We start from the raw sequence: 18,103 nt of genomic DNA on the forward strand, positions 1-18,103 counted from the left end.
ATGACAATTTTTTAATTATACACCATTTTAATAATCCTAAAAATTGTGGAAAGCTTAAAAAAATTTGACCCACGTTCCTCACAGGCATTTAATTTGGCTCGTCATTTATAAAAGTTACCCACCCCTGCTTTAAATGATTTGGAAATGGGCGAGAACAGAGCAAAGTATTACATTAGTGAAATTATACTTAATAGAAACCTTGACTCAAGGTAAGTGTGCAAGATGGAACCAAATGAAAAGGATACATTTTGAGAGGTTCTTATGGCTGCTGGGGGGGGGGGGGAATTGGGACATGTCAATAATAAAATTATTGAAACAAAAGCATTATTTTATACATTATAAATTGTGAATTTCAAATGTAAAGAATGCATTGTGTATTCTTTTCATGTATGTTATGATTATATTCTTTATATAATAAACTAGATAATAATTTAAGTGATTTTAAAATATTCTGTTCTAATTTCTTTGATTTTCACCAACATTATGGAACTATGTAAATTAGAATACTCATGCATCATAGGATTAAATTATTTGTCGTTAAAAAGTTCTTTTGAGAGAGAGAGAGAGAGAGAGAGAGAGAGAGAGAGAGAGATTCTTGCTTTATTACCATATGAAATTTTATAAACATTTCACATAATTTCAGGGTGCATCTTTGGGGCCAAATATTTTTGCAGATATTGTACCCCTTTGTTCAAGATGTCAAACAATAATGGAAGAAGTATTTACTAATCCTGAACAAGTGATGGCAAAGTTTATACATAATATATTCAATGGGAAAATGTTGGTATGTATTAATATAGAGTATATTTGATTTTAATGAAGTAACTGATGACACTGGTAGTATTTTTTTATACTGTAAAATGATAAAAGTTTTTTTTTTTTTTTTAATTAATTATTATTTTTTTTTAATCAAAAGCTTTATCATCCTTTGTTAATTATTTGAAGGGGCATTATGCTTTAAGGTGCTTTGCTAATACGACACTTTTCAATTATATTGATGATTATTATTTTAGACGCCTTGCTCTTAAAGGGGGTTTTTGGCAGAGTGCACATCAGCTGAATCGAGCGAGTCGACTGGCACCATTTTGTTACCTGCGCTCAGTCTGTTTACAGCAGTTGTGCACTTTGTGTCTCAGTGTTGTATTCTGGCAATTTTCAAACTTTTTACTTGTGTTATTTTTATTATTGTAATTATTAGTTGCAGTACAATGGCTCTTAAGTGGGCCCCAAGTGCCAAGCGATATTAGTGACCACAGTGCCTTTTCATAGTGATTATCTGATACGCTTTACTGTATATACGTTTCTCCTGAGTTTCGCAAGTCCGTTAACTCTTGAATAGATCTTTCTATAATTGAATAGATCTTTCAAATTATATAACCCAGAAAGGAAAGTACCTTTCTTTAACCCCCTTTTTATATTTTCGTTAATACTAACCTTCTCTTCGCTTGGGTCACTAGGTGGCACCGCTCTTGCCTCCACGTGGCGGGGCTGGTAACCTGGGAGAAAAAGATAATCTCCCAGGGCCAAAAAGAGCACACAATGAGTAAATCAAACTCTGACTTATCTGGGCTGCCAGATGCACCCCAGACATCAAAAAAGAAAGATAGTTCTATTGTAGGAACTTCAAAATGGCAGAAAACTGACTCTGATATCTATCCTTCTCCAGCTTTCCTGATCATGCACTCAACTGGTGAAAATGCAATTGGCAAAATCTCGCCATTTAGAATACAAAAGGAATTAGAAAGCAGAGCTGGAGCTCCTAAGTCTGTAAAAAGACTTAGGTCAGGAGATATCCTGATCGAGACCTCTAATAGTAAACACTCAGAGCGGCTCTTGAATATTAATCTCTTTGCTGGAATACCAGTTACTGTGACACCCCACAGATCACTGAACACCTCTAAAGGAGTGATCTCTGACTGGGATTTAATAGATGTGTCCGAAGAGGAGATGCTTGAAGAACTTAAAGAAGAAGGCGTTATACAGGTCAAGAGAATTTCCACCAGAAAAGAAGGAGTTCTGACTCCTACACGCAATCTCATTCTGACCTTTAATACACCACATCGCCCAGCATCCATTAAGGCTGGATATCTGGTCTGTAATGTCAGACCTTATATTCCAAACCCACTACGGTGTTTCCGATGTCAGAAGTACGGACATTCCCAGACAGCTTGCCGGGGAACTCCTGCTTGTGCAAAGTGCGGGTCAGTTGAACACAACTGCGAAGCCTGTACTGCTCCCCAACCGATATGCCCAAACTGCAAAAAAGATCATCCCGCTTACGCTAGAACATGCGATCGCTGGAAAACTGAGAAACTTATTCAGGTTTATAAAACCAATCATAATGTGTCCTATCAAGAAGCAAAGCGAAACTTCTCACCACTTGCAAATAGATCTTCTCACCACTTCGAAACTTCTCACCACTTCGCAACCCTTGCAAATAGATCTACGTATGCTCAAATCACCAAAAAATTCCAATCAACCGCATCGCAAACTGAACTAACAGTACCCCCAAAAGAGTCTTTCTCGAACTACGTAAAAACACTGTACGATGCAACTCAAACTCAGGCAGTCAATATGCCAGTTTCTATACCAATCGAAAATCTCTACTCCCCAGACGAAGGATGCAAAGAAAAACAAATCATAACTTCTGGTCACCAACAGGAAATGGATACTAAGGAAATACCCCCAGATGACCCGATCCTACACATTTTTGTAGAAGAAGACATGGAAACAGAAAGGCCCTACTTTCGAAAGAAAGACAAAAACAAGAGTGAAAAACAGAGAACCTCAGCACCAAGAAAACGCTCGGAAAGTCTAACTAGAGATAAACAATGAACACAATAATTCAATGGAATTGTCGTGGTTTCCGTGCCAATATTAATGACCTGTACGACCTTACCTCTAAATACACACCAATATGTCTCTGCCTCCAAGAGACATATCTCAAACCTCAAGACACACCAAAACTGTCTTATTACAATATCTTTAGAAAAGATAGAACCGATCAAAATACTGCACATGGTGGTGTAGCTGTTATAACAAACCCATATGTTCCTGTCAAACAGGTCTTACTGAACTCTCCCCTTGAGGCAATAGCGGTCCGTGTAGGACCGCTATTGCACGTGTAGGACGATTCTTAGGAATTACCTTAGATCATAAACTTACATTCCTGGAACATATTAAAAGACTAAGAACATCCTGCCAACAAAAATTAAATATCATCCGGGTTCTCTCAGCAACAAAGTGGGGAGCTGATCGCCTTACCTTATTACGGCTATACAGATCTTTAATAAGATCAAAACTTGACTATGGGGCACCAGTGTATAGCTCAGCAAGGCCTAGTGTCCTTCGCTGGCTTGATCCTCTCCATCATAGTGCAATATCCATTGCTCTAGGAGCATATCGCACGTCTCCAATACATAGTCTATATGCCGAAGCTCACGAACCCCCTCTCTATCAGAAGGCAACAACTTATATTACGCTATGCATATAAAATAAGATCTATGCCTGAACACCCAAATTGGGAATTACTTTTCACCCCCCCAACACAGCAGGTTATACCGCCCTACTGCTAACCGACTGTTAGGTATAAGAATAAGACATCTTCTAGAAGAACTAAATCTGAGTTTTGATAATATCTCAAATACCCCTCCACTATTCCTTGCTCCGTGGAGCATTACTCCACCTTTATGTGATAAATACCTTAATAAATGGGATAAATCTGCACTACATAAAGAAAATTTCTTGCAATTGTACCTTGCAGTGGTGGAGCAGTTTCCAAACTTTGTTGTAGTTCATATAGATGGGTCAAAGAATGACACCCATGTTGGAATCGCCGCAGTTTTCCCGAACATAACATTGGCCTACCAACTGCCACATGAGTTCAGTATATTTTCTGCCGAATTATTGGCAATTCAGATTGCACTGAAGCATATCGAGACCTCCAATATTGAAAACAGTATAATTTTCTCTGATTCTCTAAGTGCACTTCAAGCCCTGGAAAACACCATGAACATCACCCACCCAGTTGTAAAAGAAATAACAAACTCTTTATATACCTTATCTGAGCTTGGAAGAACCATACATTTCTGTTGGGTCCCAGGACATATGGGAATTCCAGGAAATGAATTAGCCGACAATGCCGCAAAAGCAGCCGACTTACCACCTGATGTACAGTGGAGAGTTCTACATCAAGATTATAGACGAATAATACAGGAAAAATGTATGTACCAGTGGCAATCAACATGGCAAAACCAACTTGAAAATAAGCTTCGAAGTATCAAGCCAAATCTTGAGCAATGGCCTTCAAGCCTCAGTGCAATTCAACAACAAGAGGTAATACTAGCTCGTCTCCGTATAGGTCAACTAATATTACTCATGGTTACCTTTTAAGAGGGGAGATTCACCCCCAGTGTGATCACTGTAAAACAGTGCTTTCAGTGAAATATATCCTTGTGGAATGCACAAAATTTGCAATAGAAAGCCAGAATCACTTCAATCCAGCCACAACTGAAGAACCACTAACGCTTAGTTCACTTTTGGGCAATAAAACAGATGTCTCAAAGATTTTTAACTTTCTCAAAGCAATCAATGTATACCACCTCCTCTAGCTAGTCAACAATCAGTTTCCTGACTCTCGATCCATAAAGAAATAGCATAAATACTAACCTATGTATGGTGCATTATGGCCATAGACGCCCATGCGCCAAAAAAATCCCCAAACAAACAAACAAGCTCCTAAGTGTAGTGCTAGTGAAAAGAAGAGTCGCAAGCCTCTTACTTTAAATCAAAAGCTAGAAATGATTAAGCTTAGTGAGAAAGGCATGTTGAACACCAAGATAGGCTGTAAGCTAGGTTTGGCATGCCAAACAGTTAGCACAGTAGTGAACTCAAAGGAGACGTTCTCGAAAGAAATTAAAACTGCTACTCCAGCAAACACAAAAGCAATAAGAAAGTGAGACAGCCTCTCTTGTTAAGGGCTAATGTAGCTGGTGACTGCAAGTTGAAGCCAATGCTCATCTACCATTCTGAAAAGCCTTGGGCCCTCAAGACTTATGCTAAAGCTAGCCTGCCTTGTATTATAAATCGAACAACAAAGCCTGGATGACAGCAGATCTGTTTACTTCGTGGTTTACTGAATATTTTGAGCCTACTGTCGAGGTCTACTGCTTAGTAAAAAAATTCCTTTCAAGATATTACTGATTGGCGACAATGCACCTGGTCACTCAAGAGCTCTGATGGAGATGTATGAGGAGATTAATGTTGTTTTCCTGCCTGCTAACACTACATTTCTGCAGCCCATGGATCAAGGAGTGATTGCTGCTTTCAAGTCCTATTATTTAAGACGGATTTGTTAAGGCTATTAAGGATTTGTTAAGCTGCCTTAGATAGTAATACCTCTGATGGGCCTAGGCAATATAAATTGAAAGCCTTCTGGAAAGGATTTACCATTCAGGTTGCCATTAAGAACATTCGTGATTCATGGGAAAAGGTCAAAATATCAACATTAAAAGGAGTTTGGAAGAAGTTGATTCCCACCCACATGGATGACTTTGAAATGTTCTAAACTTCAGTGGAGGAAGTGACTGCAAATGTAGTGAAAATGGCAAGAGAATTGGAAGTGGAGCCTGAAGATGTGGCCGAATTGCTGGCATCTCACGATTAACCTTTAAGGGATGAGGACTTGTTTTTGGTAGATTAGCAAAGAAGGTTACTTCTTGAGATGGAATCTACTCCTGACGAAGATTCAGTGCTGAAATGACAACGAAGGATTAAGAACACTACATTGGCTTACTTGATACAGTAGTAGCAGGCCTTTGAGAAGATTGATGCCAATTTTGAAAGACGTTCTGCAGTGGGTAAGATACTATCAAATGGTATAGCTTGCTACAGATAAATCCTTTGCGAAAGGAAGTGTCAGTCAATGAGGCAAACTTATTTGTTGTCTTATTTTAAGAAAGAGCCACAGCCACCCCAACCTTCAACGGCAAGTAGTCCTACCATTTAACAGCCATCAACATCAAGGCAAGGCTCTCCACCAGCAAAGAGAATAAGATTTGTTGAAGGCTCAGATGATGAAGCTCCACTATCTCCTTCAGCCTTCCTTCCATAATTACTTCTAAAATGTTCATTTGTCAGTCATCATAAGCAAAGGACGAAAATATTTTAAGGTTAGCGATACAGTACCATAGCATTTTTAAAAAATTTATTATTTTTACTTTTGCTTCATTTTTTTAGGCCTAGCATTATTGCACACTTAATAAATGATAGTGTAAATATGATAATGTTTGCCTTTAGCCAGCGTGTAGTTGGTTGGTGGAACAGACTTCCATTGTTGTGGAAGTTGATAGCCTAAATAAATTTAAGGCTCAGCTGGACAAGTATTTTGAACGAATGGAGAGGTGAAATGGGAGTGGTTTTTTTTTTTTTTTTGTTTTTTTTTGGCTGATGCTGCATAAGCTTGCTTTCTTGCATCATATGCCTCTACTAATTCTAAATATGTTTTTAGGTTTTTATATGCACTTGTTGTTGTTGTTATTTGGTTTTTAGGAGCGTTAGCAACTAAGGCCATATTGCTCCTGGGATATGTGGTGGCCATTCCCTGACTTTCTGCGTCCTTCATATTTGGTGGTCATGGGCTCGAACCCTGGTCTAATCAAAAAGCATGTGCTATGCACTGCTGCTCCAGCCCACCTGGCTACGGAGATGCCTTATTCACTGGCAAGTGAAAAAAGGCTGTGATTCGTTTTATAGCAGTGGTCTGGAACCTAGCCCGTCTTATTAGTGATGTATGCCTGTACCTCACTCTTACAAATTGGCTACCTCTTAGCCACTTTTAAATTGTACGGCTGTGCATTTTGATTCTTATTTCCATTCCTAGGAAAATTTTCACCTAAAATAAAATTTAAATTTTGAACTTATTTGCTGCTTTTCTTTGACAGTATATTGGTAAACCTTGTTTTTCTATCTAAAACAATTTCTTTTGAAGAAAATAAATGCATGTGATGTGCACAGATGAATTAGCATGTTCACTTTCTTTGAATGAATGCTGAAAATTTTAGTAAGTGGGTGCCAAAATTAAAGAAGTCCTGTTGCAGCATTCTTTGATTTTGACCACCAGTTCGATTGCAATTGATTTCAGAGTATAAGAATAAGTATTGAATATCAGAGAATTTGCACTTTGACATCAGTGGGTGAAACTTGAATTTCACACTCACTGCATGTAACAAAATTATAATTTGATTTTCATTTAAATGCATGTAACAAAATTATAATTTGATTTTCATTTAAATTTTCTTTGAAAGGGTTAAGAGATTCCTCTAGTTCTTAGGGGAATTTTAATTCAGATCTTTGAAATTCCTTCATTATAAATGGAAAAGAGAATAATGCTTGATCTATTTTGCTGACATTATTAATGAGAATAGAATACGAAATAAATGAACGAGAAGTAATAGATGCAAAGATTAATGACTTCCATAAATTATTTTCCACACTTAAATTTTTGTTTGATCTTTGTGTTTCCATTTTTTATGGTCCATAGTCTAACGAAGGGCCCTTATAATGTCACTCGGTTAAAATTGTCACCTGGTTTAAATGTTAAAATTAGAAAAAACAATTTTTTATTGCACTTCGATAGTGCACTTGTTTGTACTAAGTAACTCTCCTTTTGGTGACAAAAAGGTTGCTAAATAGTTAGTTAATAATTCTCTAAAGGTCACTTATAAATTTTGCAACGAGAAGTATTTTTTAACAATTTTCAAAGCTGGAGTTGTCCTGGCAAGGAGGTACTCAGAGAGTCAGTGTTGAGTTGGCGGTGGTGGGGGAGGTGCCTGCGTGGAGTCTTGCACGACCTTCACCTGCCAGTCGCTTCTCCCCCAAGACTTTAATCACTTCTCCAGTAAGAAGTCGGAGTCGCTTCTCCCACCCTTGTCATTCACAACAACTGGAACGACTCATATAGACAACATTTTCATTAGTTCCTCAGTTTTAGGCCAAGCCAGGGTACTAGAAACTTTTTTTTTTCAGTTACCATAAAGCTCTCTATTTGAGATACTACTTGAGATACTACACTAACGAACATTTGTGACTATGGACCCTTCATCCTGAGTGCCCGGCACTCAGTAGTTGACTGATATATTTTTATTATTTTATTTTACTTTTTGTATGTGTATAAAATTACCAGTTTTGTACTTAAGGTAATAAGGGTAGTCACAGTAGCATTAGCATCAGAATTTTCACTAAAAGCATTGCATGTAGTAAGACTTGATGCTATAATGTAACCCATAACAAGAGGCTGCCTATGGAAATGTTTTCGAGTTCTGTTAACATTGAAGCCAACCTTCCATTAAAGCAATTTATAAGCTATAACCCTTTGAATTTACTGTGATTTGAGCTCATATGACTACTAAAATAGTAATGTTCTTATATTCTCTATTCTATAAGCTCCCTCTGACCACCCTGGAGTATGAATAGAAAATTTGTTTAGCCTGATGTAGCTGAATGAATTTATTTAGCCTGGATCAGTCCAGGAGTGCCACGACACGTATATTTCAGTATATTTGAAAATATGCTGAAATATATGTCAACATTATTGTCAAAATAATTAGTTGTAAACTCCTCTGGTTGTGCTGTGGAGTATAAACATGATGTTTACTCAATTTGTCTCCCAGAGCATCCCATACATACTCACTGAGATTCAGGTCTAGAGATCTGTAATCCCTCCATTATAACCTAACAGAAAATGTAAGGGAAAAAAAGCACGTGTGTACGCTGTATGCAGTGGTATACTAGGGGGAAGCAAATGCTCCCCCATAACATTTTTGCCTTAAATGGCACCTATGGAAGGGTGCACAATTTCTTGACAGGGAAAAAGACCATGTTACAAACATACAGTAAAACGTTTGCATTACAAGCAGCTGTCTTTCAATGCTAAATTGAGCATTTTTTTAGTCAAGTTAGCATAAAAAAAAAAGGTACAATACTAAATGAAATTTAGCAGCGTAAAGATTAAAAAGAAAAGATATTAAATGCTAAAATTTTTCAGTTTTTCAAAATTAACAGCATTAAAATTCAAAGAAGATAATGCTAAAACTTTTAATTTGCCTGAAACACAATTTAGAAAAACTACAGCCAGTCCTTTGCTTACGACCTTAAATGGGACCGACAGCTGGTTCGTAAGTTGAAAGTCTCATCTTTTTCCAAAAGAGCTCTGTTTTGTCCGCATTGAATATCTGTTGTGGCTGGTAATCCCCAGCTTCAATGATATCAGCAAATGTTTTCGGAAATTCTTCAGCAGCAATGCCGTCAGCTCTTGCTGCATCACCTCGACTGGCGCCTCCGTAGCCAGGTGGGAAGGAGCAGCAGTGCGTAGCACACGCTTCTTGATTAGACCGGGGTTCGAGCCCGTCACCACCAAATACAGAGGATGCGGAAAGGTTAAGGAATGACCACCGCATATCCTGGAGCAATATGGCCTTAGTTGCTAATGCTCCTAAAAACCAAACAACAACAACAACAGCATCACCTCGATGCTATGTAGATTTGCACAAGCTTTGAATTGAACCCTAAAAAGTTTGTATTTATGAAAGTTAGTAACTCGAAAGTTTGTAAGTGGAGGACTGCCTGTATTTATAAACACTACCCTTCGAAATGTCAGTAATTGGTTTAAATTTATAATTGATTTAAATTGATTAAAGCAATAATTGATTTAAACTTTTGTTTAAAAATTTTCCAATAGATGGTGCTGATTTAACTTCGAAAATCGGTAAGAGTTTTTTCAAAACAAACCTTGAATATGAATGTTGTAAAAAAATTAGTTGTTGGCCATGAGCCGTTGCAATTGCATCTTATGTGAGACTGTCCAAAAATGTTTTTAAGCAAACAAAATTTTAATTTTTATGGGATAAAAAAAATTTTAAATAAGAATTTACAAGATGAGCAATAAAAAAAAGCTATCTGGAGTGGTTAGAATAAAGCTAAAGGAACAGGAAAGAATTGAAAAAGAAGCAACTAAATGTCAGCGCTTTAGTCCTACTAAAGTCAAGGAAGAAGAAATCTATACGAATGAAGAGGAGAAAGATATACAAACTGCAGATGAAGCCAATCACATTGATGAAAGTATTTCAAAATGACAGTAACAGTATCAACATTCAGGATTATACTCTGATAAGAAGTGATGGAAAAATGAAATGAAACAAGATGTACCACTATCAATAACCAACATTGATATTTCTCATGCAGAGCATCAAGCAGAAACTTCAGTCTTTTCTGAACTTATTAATACTGAAGTAGATTATCCGATAGACACTCATTTGTTTTGTGATAAACCAATCACACCGTCTCTTGTGCGAGTACTTTTAAATGCAGGTACTTGCCAGCCAGGTCTCAAGCACAACCTTCCAAAGGATGCAGCTGGTTGCTATTTCGTACCACAATGGTATCAAAACAAGCACAAGAAAAGTGGTGGTGAAAGTGCCAGGCAGTGGCTTATCTATTATTGTGCTATGTTTTGTTTTTATTGCTGGTTGTTTACAAACTCCTCAAATAGGTTGGATCCTTGGGATAACCCAAAAGTTGGTTGTAAAAATTTTGCCAAGGGAGTACACAAAATTGAAAAATACGAACAAAGTGATACCCACAGAAAAGCATAAAAGGATTTCTTTCTAAAAAAATTTTACTTATTCCAAGATCAAACTGTCTCTGCCAATCTCGTAACAGCAGAGAAGAAAGAAATAGAAAAGAACAGACTGATTTTAACAAGTAGCATTCTGTTTTTGGCAAAATAAGGCTTAGCATTTTGTGTTCATTGCAAATACAGAGGTTTAGGTGACCCAAGTGCAAACGAAGGGAATTTCTTCGTGCTCATCAAGCTGCTAGCTAAACATGACACATCACTTAGTCAGTATATATATATATTACAAAGTGAATGAAATGCAACATATTTGAGCCCAGATATACAAAATGATTTAATACTTGCTCTGGCAGCTAAGCTCACAAAACTGATAGTGAATGAAGTCCAAGTTGCCAAATACGTTTCTGTTATACATTACTTTTATTAATTAAAGCGGTCCTATCCAACCTATGGCAACCCACTCAACCATTGATGTAAGCAGGACTGATCAGTTTTTCTTATCATTTCTTCTTATCACTTTGATATGTGACAGAAACAGGTGATGTTGTGGAGTGCTTTGTTCGATTTCTTGAACTGCTTGGGGCAGCTGCTGAAGACTTGTTTAGTGGTATTCTTTGCTGCTTTAAATGAGCTAGGGCTATCAATCATAATGTGTTATGGCCAAGCATATGATGGAGCCAGCACCATGGCTGGTCAAGTATCAGGTCTTTGAACAAGAGTAAAAGAAATTATCCCTCATGCACTTTATATGCATTGCTGCGCTCGTAATTAAAATCTCATCTTAGGCGACTCAGTAAATTGCAATATTCACAGTCGGTTGTATTTTGGAACTCTAGAAAGCCTGTGCACTTATTTTTCTCGAAGTTTGCTTCGTCTATCTGTGCTTTGGGAGCAACTTGGCCAATTAGTCTTTTACATTAAAATTAAAGAAACTATTTGATACTAGATGGGCATCCAAGAAATCTGCGGTAGAGGCAATTGTGCAAAGCTTACCAGCTATTGTTGTTGCCCTGCAACAACTATTAGATGGGGATATTAGCAGCACCCCACAGCAGCTTGCTGAGGCAAAGGGCACTCTTACAACAGTTAAAACATACGAATTTGTGATTTTTCTTATAATATAGAAAGAACTCTTAAACAAGGTGTTTACTTTATCCAGCTATTTGCAGAAAGCAAACAGACACCCTGACAGCCTCTTGCCTAATTAAGGTGTTTGTCGATTTAAAAAACCATGTGAGATAATGACGAAAGTCAGTTTAAGGAAATTGAGCAGGAAGCCAGTGAACTTACTTCAAATTGTGCTTCCACATACAAATTCCAAAGAGGACGAAAGAGAAAGTGATTCTACTATGAAATTGCAGAAGACGACAGAATATCTGATAGTATAAAACGTTTTATAGTAGAATTTTACTTGATACCTTTGGATACAGTAATCATTAGTACTAAGAGAGGTTCAAAAATTTCCTTGTTGCGGCTTCAAACTTTAGTGTGCTGGATCCCAAGCATTTTGATGATGAGGGTAATGTCAGCAGGTTAGAATTTCTAGCAAAGGAATATGCCAATGTCCTTGATGACTGAAGTGAAATTATTCAGGAATACTTTTCCTTTAGAGTCCTGATGAAAGAGATGATGAGTATTGAAACAAATTTTGGAGAACTTACCATCACAACAATGTTGAAATTTATGACCACCAATGATTAGATCTCAAGTTATCCAAATGTAACCACACTATATCAAATATTTTACACCATACCCGTAAGCACCGCTTCTGCAGAACGATCTTTCAGCCATCTAAAACTGATTAAAAATTACTTACTCTCTACTATGACAGAAGACAGACTCTCAGGACTAGCAATCCTTTCCACTGAAAAGGAATTAGCAAGCAAGGTTCACTACAGCAACGTGATAGATCATTTCTCAACAATGAAACCAAGACTCAAGAAATTTCTCTAAGACTCAAGACTGTAACTTTTAACTACCGATTTGTTTGACTGTATAACATATTACACGTTTTATGTGCCAAGGCTACTTTTTTGTTTATTTATTATTATTTATTTATTTATTTTTTTTTTTTGGGGTTGAATGTAACAACAGGAAAATTTCTCAAACAAACATAAACTTATATATATATATATGTATGTGTTTTGTTAGCCTTAACTAAAGCATATTTTTTGTGTTAAATAAAGCAACATTATATATATTACAACTTAAATAGATGTAGTCTTGAAAATGCATTGATCTTAAAAATGTATTAAAAACATATGGTCTTAAAAAAACATTGTTGATGTGAAATGGCTCTGAAATAATCCTTTGACCTTTGTATGGCACCTATTTTGTCACCTTTGCTTCCCCGCAAGGAAAAACCTGGGTATGCTACTGCCTATGTGCACAAAAGATGTTTTATGTGAAAACAACTTTGACGAAAATGTGAAACGTAAATGGATTCTTACTTCTTCAAAGTTGGACTTCTTATTCCAACTTTGGAGTAAGAAGTTCAACTCTGGAAGAATTGTTAGTAGTAATGACAGTTAATGACTACTATTACTATAAACTCTTCCAGCAACAATAGTTAAAATATTAACTATTATTACTACTAACTAATGTTAATAATCCAGTGAATACTCCTCGTATTCACTGTTAGTTAATGTTAGTAGTTATTACTACTAACATCATACTCTGAGTTTAACTACTAATCATATACTACCATATACTCCTATTCATAGTTAACTATATACTACTATGTACTAATAACTACTAATCATATAGCCAGGTGGTCAGGAGCAGCAGTGCATAGCTTACGCTCTTTGATTAGACTGGGGTTCGAGCCCGTGACCACCAAATACAGAGGATGCGGAAAGGTCAGGGAATGACCACCACATATGCCCCGGGGCAATATGGTCGTAGTTGCTAATGCTCCTAAAAACCAAAAACAATAACAAAAATAAATAACTAATCATATACTACTATAGGAAACCCTTGATTAGTGCGGTTAATGAATCCTTGAAATATACCGCACATATTAAAACTGCACTAATCAAACTTAAGAAACAATGGGAATAATTATAATGAATCCTTGAAAATTATGAAATTGTAAAAATATATTTTTTCTTACTCAATATGTACCTATAATGCACTGCATAGTTCTTAAATTATTAAGGAATAAATTTAAAAAAAGATAGTATGATTTAAATTTTATTTTTTGCAAAAAAAACTTATCTAACTTCAATTGAACAGTGGTGGCTTTCTTCCTTTCCTCCATGATTTTGCGATAACAATCAATTTGCTTATCTAACCCTCAACGAACGTTCATGCTTCTCTCTGCATCTGGATAATCTCTAGTATGAGTTCTTTTGCTTTTTAAAGTGTATTAAATAGTTCAAGTTTTTTGAATGAAATTTCTTTGGGAGCAAATTGCTTTTCTTTTGCTTCATTTTCGTCTTCTTCCTCGTATGCATGTTGATGCTCAATTTCAAGATCGTCGTTACTTAAGTCTTTTGAATGCGATTCCAATAATTCTCTAACGTTTTCTGAATCTACTTCCTCAAAGCCGAGGTCTTTTCCAATTGTAGTAATTTCATCAATAACTTTGTTGACAGGATTAATGAAACCGCAAAAATCATTTGCGCATTCAGGCAAAAGATTCTGCCAGACAGCTCTCATGCAGCTGTTCGTCATTTCTTCCCACAATTTGTGTATGTTCTCAACTGCTTCTTTAATATCATAATATTAAAGAAGTTTAATATTAATAATAAAATAATAAAAGAATATGAGTTACCAGAGCAAATTTCAATTTCAGAGTGGTATGGGGTGCTGCTGTTGAGCATTTTGGAGTCGATTCCCATTAATTTAAGTTAGAAGACCCTGGTGAGTGCGTACGTATTTGCCGCTTTAGGCGCCGTTGTGAGTTGCCAAGCACCGCAAGAAAAAAACAGCGCACTAATCAAATTTGATAACGCATATATTAAGGGGATAGTATCAAAAAAATTTTTCGCACTAATTAAAACCGCATTGTTCAAAACCGCATTAACCAAGGGTTTCCTGTATATAGTATATCGTTAACCATGTACTATATAGTAGTATATGATTAGTAGTTATAATATATAGTTAATGGACCTGGGCTTTGGCACTCAGGGTGGGTAACACAAACTATATTCTGGCTAAGGTCATATACAAATAATCAAAATGAATTGTTATTTCAAACATTTCAAGTTATTTCTTACATATTTTTTAAAAATTATTATTATTTATTTTTTTTAATTTTTAAAGGTTTTTAAAAAAAATGTATTATTTATCTGTTGACACTTTTAATTGGCCAATAAGGCGCATTTCACCAATGTCTCCAAAATTCACTGTACTCTTTCGTGGAAATAACCTGCCAGCAGTGCAAGCTCTGAAAGAAATTTTAGTAGAGCCGGATTAGCAGTGCAAGAGCGTTGAAAGTAGCAATAGTGTTGACTTATTTCTGCAATACAATTTGCAATAAAAAGCATGTGAAGAGAGGTGGCTGGTAGAGGTGAATATCGATATTCATTTTGGAATTATATTAAGTATGTTAAATTGAAAATTTATTACATTTTCTTTTTTTATAATCAATATTGATAATTATTATTGTTATATAATTATTAATATTGAATTTTGAATCTGAAAGTTTATTTCTTTATTATTATGAAACTTCAGAATCTAATGCTAGAGATTTTATTTATATGAAAAGTTTCAGTAGGGCCAGGATAAAAATTGGTTCAAGTGGGGTCGGGCATGGGTAATGAATTTGAAAAAATTCGGGCTCAAATCAGGTTGGGCCAGGCCAAGCAAGGAAAGCTTTTATTCTTGCATAATATTACTACCTGCTACTTGCTCTACCGAATCAAACATTAGTGACTGAGTTAGTATCATTTAGGAAGTGACGTCATTTCTGTCTCTCAGTATGAACAATGTAACGTTTTATTCTTATGTTCGCTACTTACTCTACCAAATCAATATTAGTGACTGAGTTAGCATCGTTAGCACCATTTAGGAAGTGATATAATTTACACCATTTATCTAAGAAAATTTTGCTACCGATTGGTTTTGCTTCAGTCCGAAAATGTAGTAGGTGCTGCCAAAGATGTTTTCACATCAAAAAGCACAATAACAGTATAAAATGTAAGAAAAAAAATTATAAAACCACAATGAAAGCAGAGTGGATGAGGATTGAGTTGTTAAAATTGCCTGCTTTTCCTCCCCCTCGCCTCCTCCAGATGGGTGATGGGCAGGTGGCCATAATGGCTCCCTGTCTATCCAAGCAGACACCATGCCATTGCTAGTTAGCCGGTGTGGTGTGGGATGCTGACAACTGGCCAACAAGGCTTGCCCCGTGTGGGACAGAGCACCAACACAGGGACTCTTTCCCTATGATCCTTCATTCCTACCACCTGGGTTGGTTGTTCTTTCATTTCCCCTTCACCTGGTGGGTAACTCCACTGCCGCCTGTGAACTCCACCCCCCAGGCAGGATGGGCATTCTACCTGGGGGACCCCCTCTTCTGTCCATCCCTTTCAACTAAGCAGGCACCTTTACTACTGTCCTCCTCTTTCTCTCTACCAATTTAACCCCCTTCCACTTTCTGTTTTCCCACTATCACCATCATCCTTTCTTTCTTTCTTTCTTTCTTTTTTTTACTGGGCTTTCCCCGTCTGTAACTTTGGCTACCAAAGGGTAGTTCTTTCATACTCCCTGCTACTAGGCCTGCCTCCGCATGGTGCTGGATGGTAAACTAGAGGTTTTTGTGTGAAAACACACCATTCACGTAGGCTTAGAGGTCAAGTGAACAACCCACACTAATACTACACGAACACTCACTAACCTGCATAAATCTGGTCTTTACAGAGTTTTGTATTCATCACATTGCCTGATGCAGAGTTGAAGTAAACCCCTGGAGCCACTTTACAATTAACACTGTACTATATACTATGACCCCTCCATCTGGATAAACTTTCTCACTGTGAAGAAAGTCCACCAGCAATTGCAGCCTGCGGAGAATAGCATTATCCTCTATTACAAAAAAGTTGGGCACTTATTGAAACCTCTCAATGACGTAGGGTTCAAGAATTTTGTCTGTACCTCAGGGTAGCTAATAATTCATCTCTCTCTCTCTCTCTCTCTCTCAAAAGAAGTGCAGCTCTCTATATGCATTAGAGATGTTTTTTTACCAAATAGGCATTCCAGCTACTCTGTAGAAGTTCCATTCTCTGATATTTATTGGTTGATTCCCCCCTCTCCAGATGAATTTCCATCAAGAATTGGACTTCTTTAGACCAAATCTGTTTCCATACATGAAATCACTTGGACCCTTGGATCCAATTGATATGTTTGGGACATCACTTTATGGGCTCTTCTTTGTATTGAAGTGAGAGGGACACAAATCATGGAATGTGTTGCCTACAGACTTCTCTGCTCCACAGCCTGCAGAATATATTCCATCCTGAGGCAGCTGCAAACTCAAAAGGGATTTTCTATTCAGTCATCTTCCTATGTAGACTTACATTTAGGATCAAATATTGGTTATTTTGTGGTGTTACAACCCATGATGCAACACCACAATTTAAATAAAATTTAAATTTTGGAATTAAATTTCCAATGATAGCACTTTGGAATAGTGTTATCTCCACACTCATGATATCATATATGATTGGATATTCAGGACCAAGCTCTGATTGGTCTCCTTCCAACCATTCTGCTTCAGTGAATCATTTATATGATATCTCTTTGCCACTGGACCATGAAAAATTACTGAAATGTGCTCATGTGCTCTGTACCTGTGCAATTGAGTGATGCAAAATGAATATTTCTCTATTTAAACTTACTTATATTTCCATATCACAGCTGTGTAATTACTTGTGATCATTTGCATCAGTTGCTTGATCTCAGTGCAGAGATCATTTAGATTTTCAAAGGATAAATTCCAAAAAAAAAAAAAAAAAGTTCAGAGAAATCAAACAGTTTGCTTTCAATGTTTCAAAGGATTGATTCAGTCAGGTTTGGCATAAGGGTCTTCTAGAAAAGCTTCAATCTTATGGTTCACTTTTAGTAGATGACCTACTTTCTCTTAACTTTTCAATTAATGCTGGTACAGTCAGTTCTGTTATAACACGGTATACACGTGTTCCTAAAAATCTCCGTGTTATGGTATTTCGAGCATTAAAAACAACAGGACTTATGGGAAAGATAGGGATGGGGCAGAGTACTCAAAAAAAAAAAAAAAAAAAAAAAAAAAGTTCAGTATGGTAAGTAAAACACTTTTAAAAAAGTTAGAAACCGAATAAAATCACTGATAGAGGTTTGAACTTCTTAAATTTCTGATAAATAAATAAATATAACTAGTACTGTAAATATAGCACTTTACCTTAACAAGATACCTTGTATTGGCTGGAGATTGTAAGCTTACGTACATAGCTTAATTAATATTGTAATATATGCATGCTAATTGATATTTCT

The 18,103-nt window shown here is 36.5% G+C and overlaps 1 protein-coding gene across 2 annotated transcripts in view; it reads left to right on the top strand.

Moving 5' to 3' along the window:
- Positions 1-18,103, top strand: part of Sec10 (Exocyst complex component Sec10) — a 225,498-nt gene that overhangs the window by 88,465 nt on the left and 118,930 nt on the right. For both annotated transcript variants that reach the window (XM_090369552.1, XM_090369553.1), the window contains exon 7: positions 644-784. In XM_090369552.1, coding sequence (XP_090225678.1) covers positions 644-784 — 141 coding nt within the window. The remainder of the gene's footprint in view (positions 1-643; positions 785-18,103) is intronic.

This window comes from Mastigoproctus giganteus, chromosome 3 (assembly GCF_048544385.1).
Source record: "Mastigoproctus giganteus isolate SK-2022 chromosome 3, ASM4854438v1, whole genome shotgun sequence".
In the NCBI taxonomy this organism is placed as follows: domain Eukaryota; kingdom Metazoa; phylum Arthropoda; class Arachnida; order Uropygi; family Thelyphonidae; genus Mastigoproctus; species Mastigoproctus giganteus.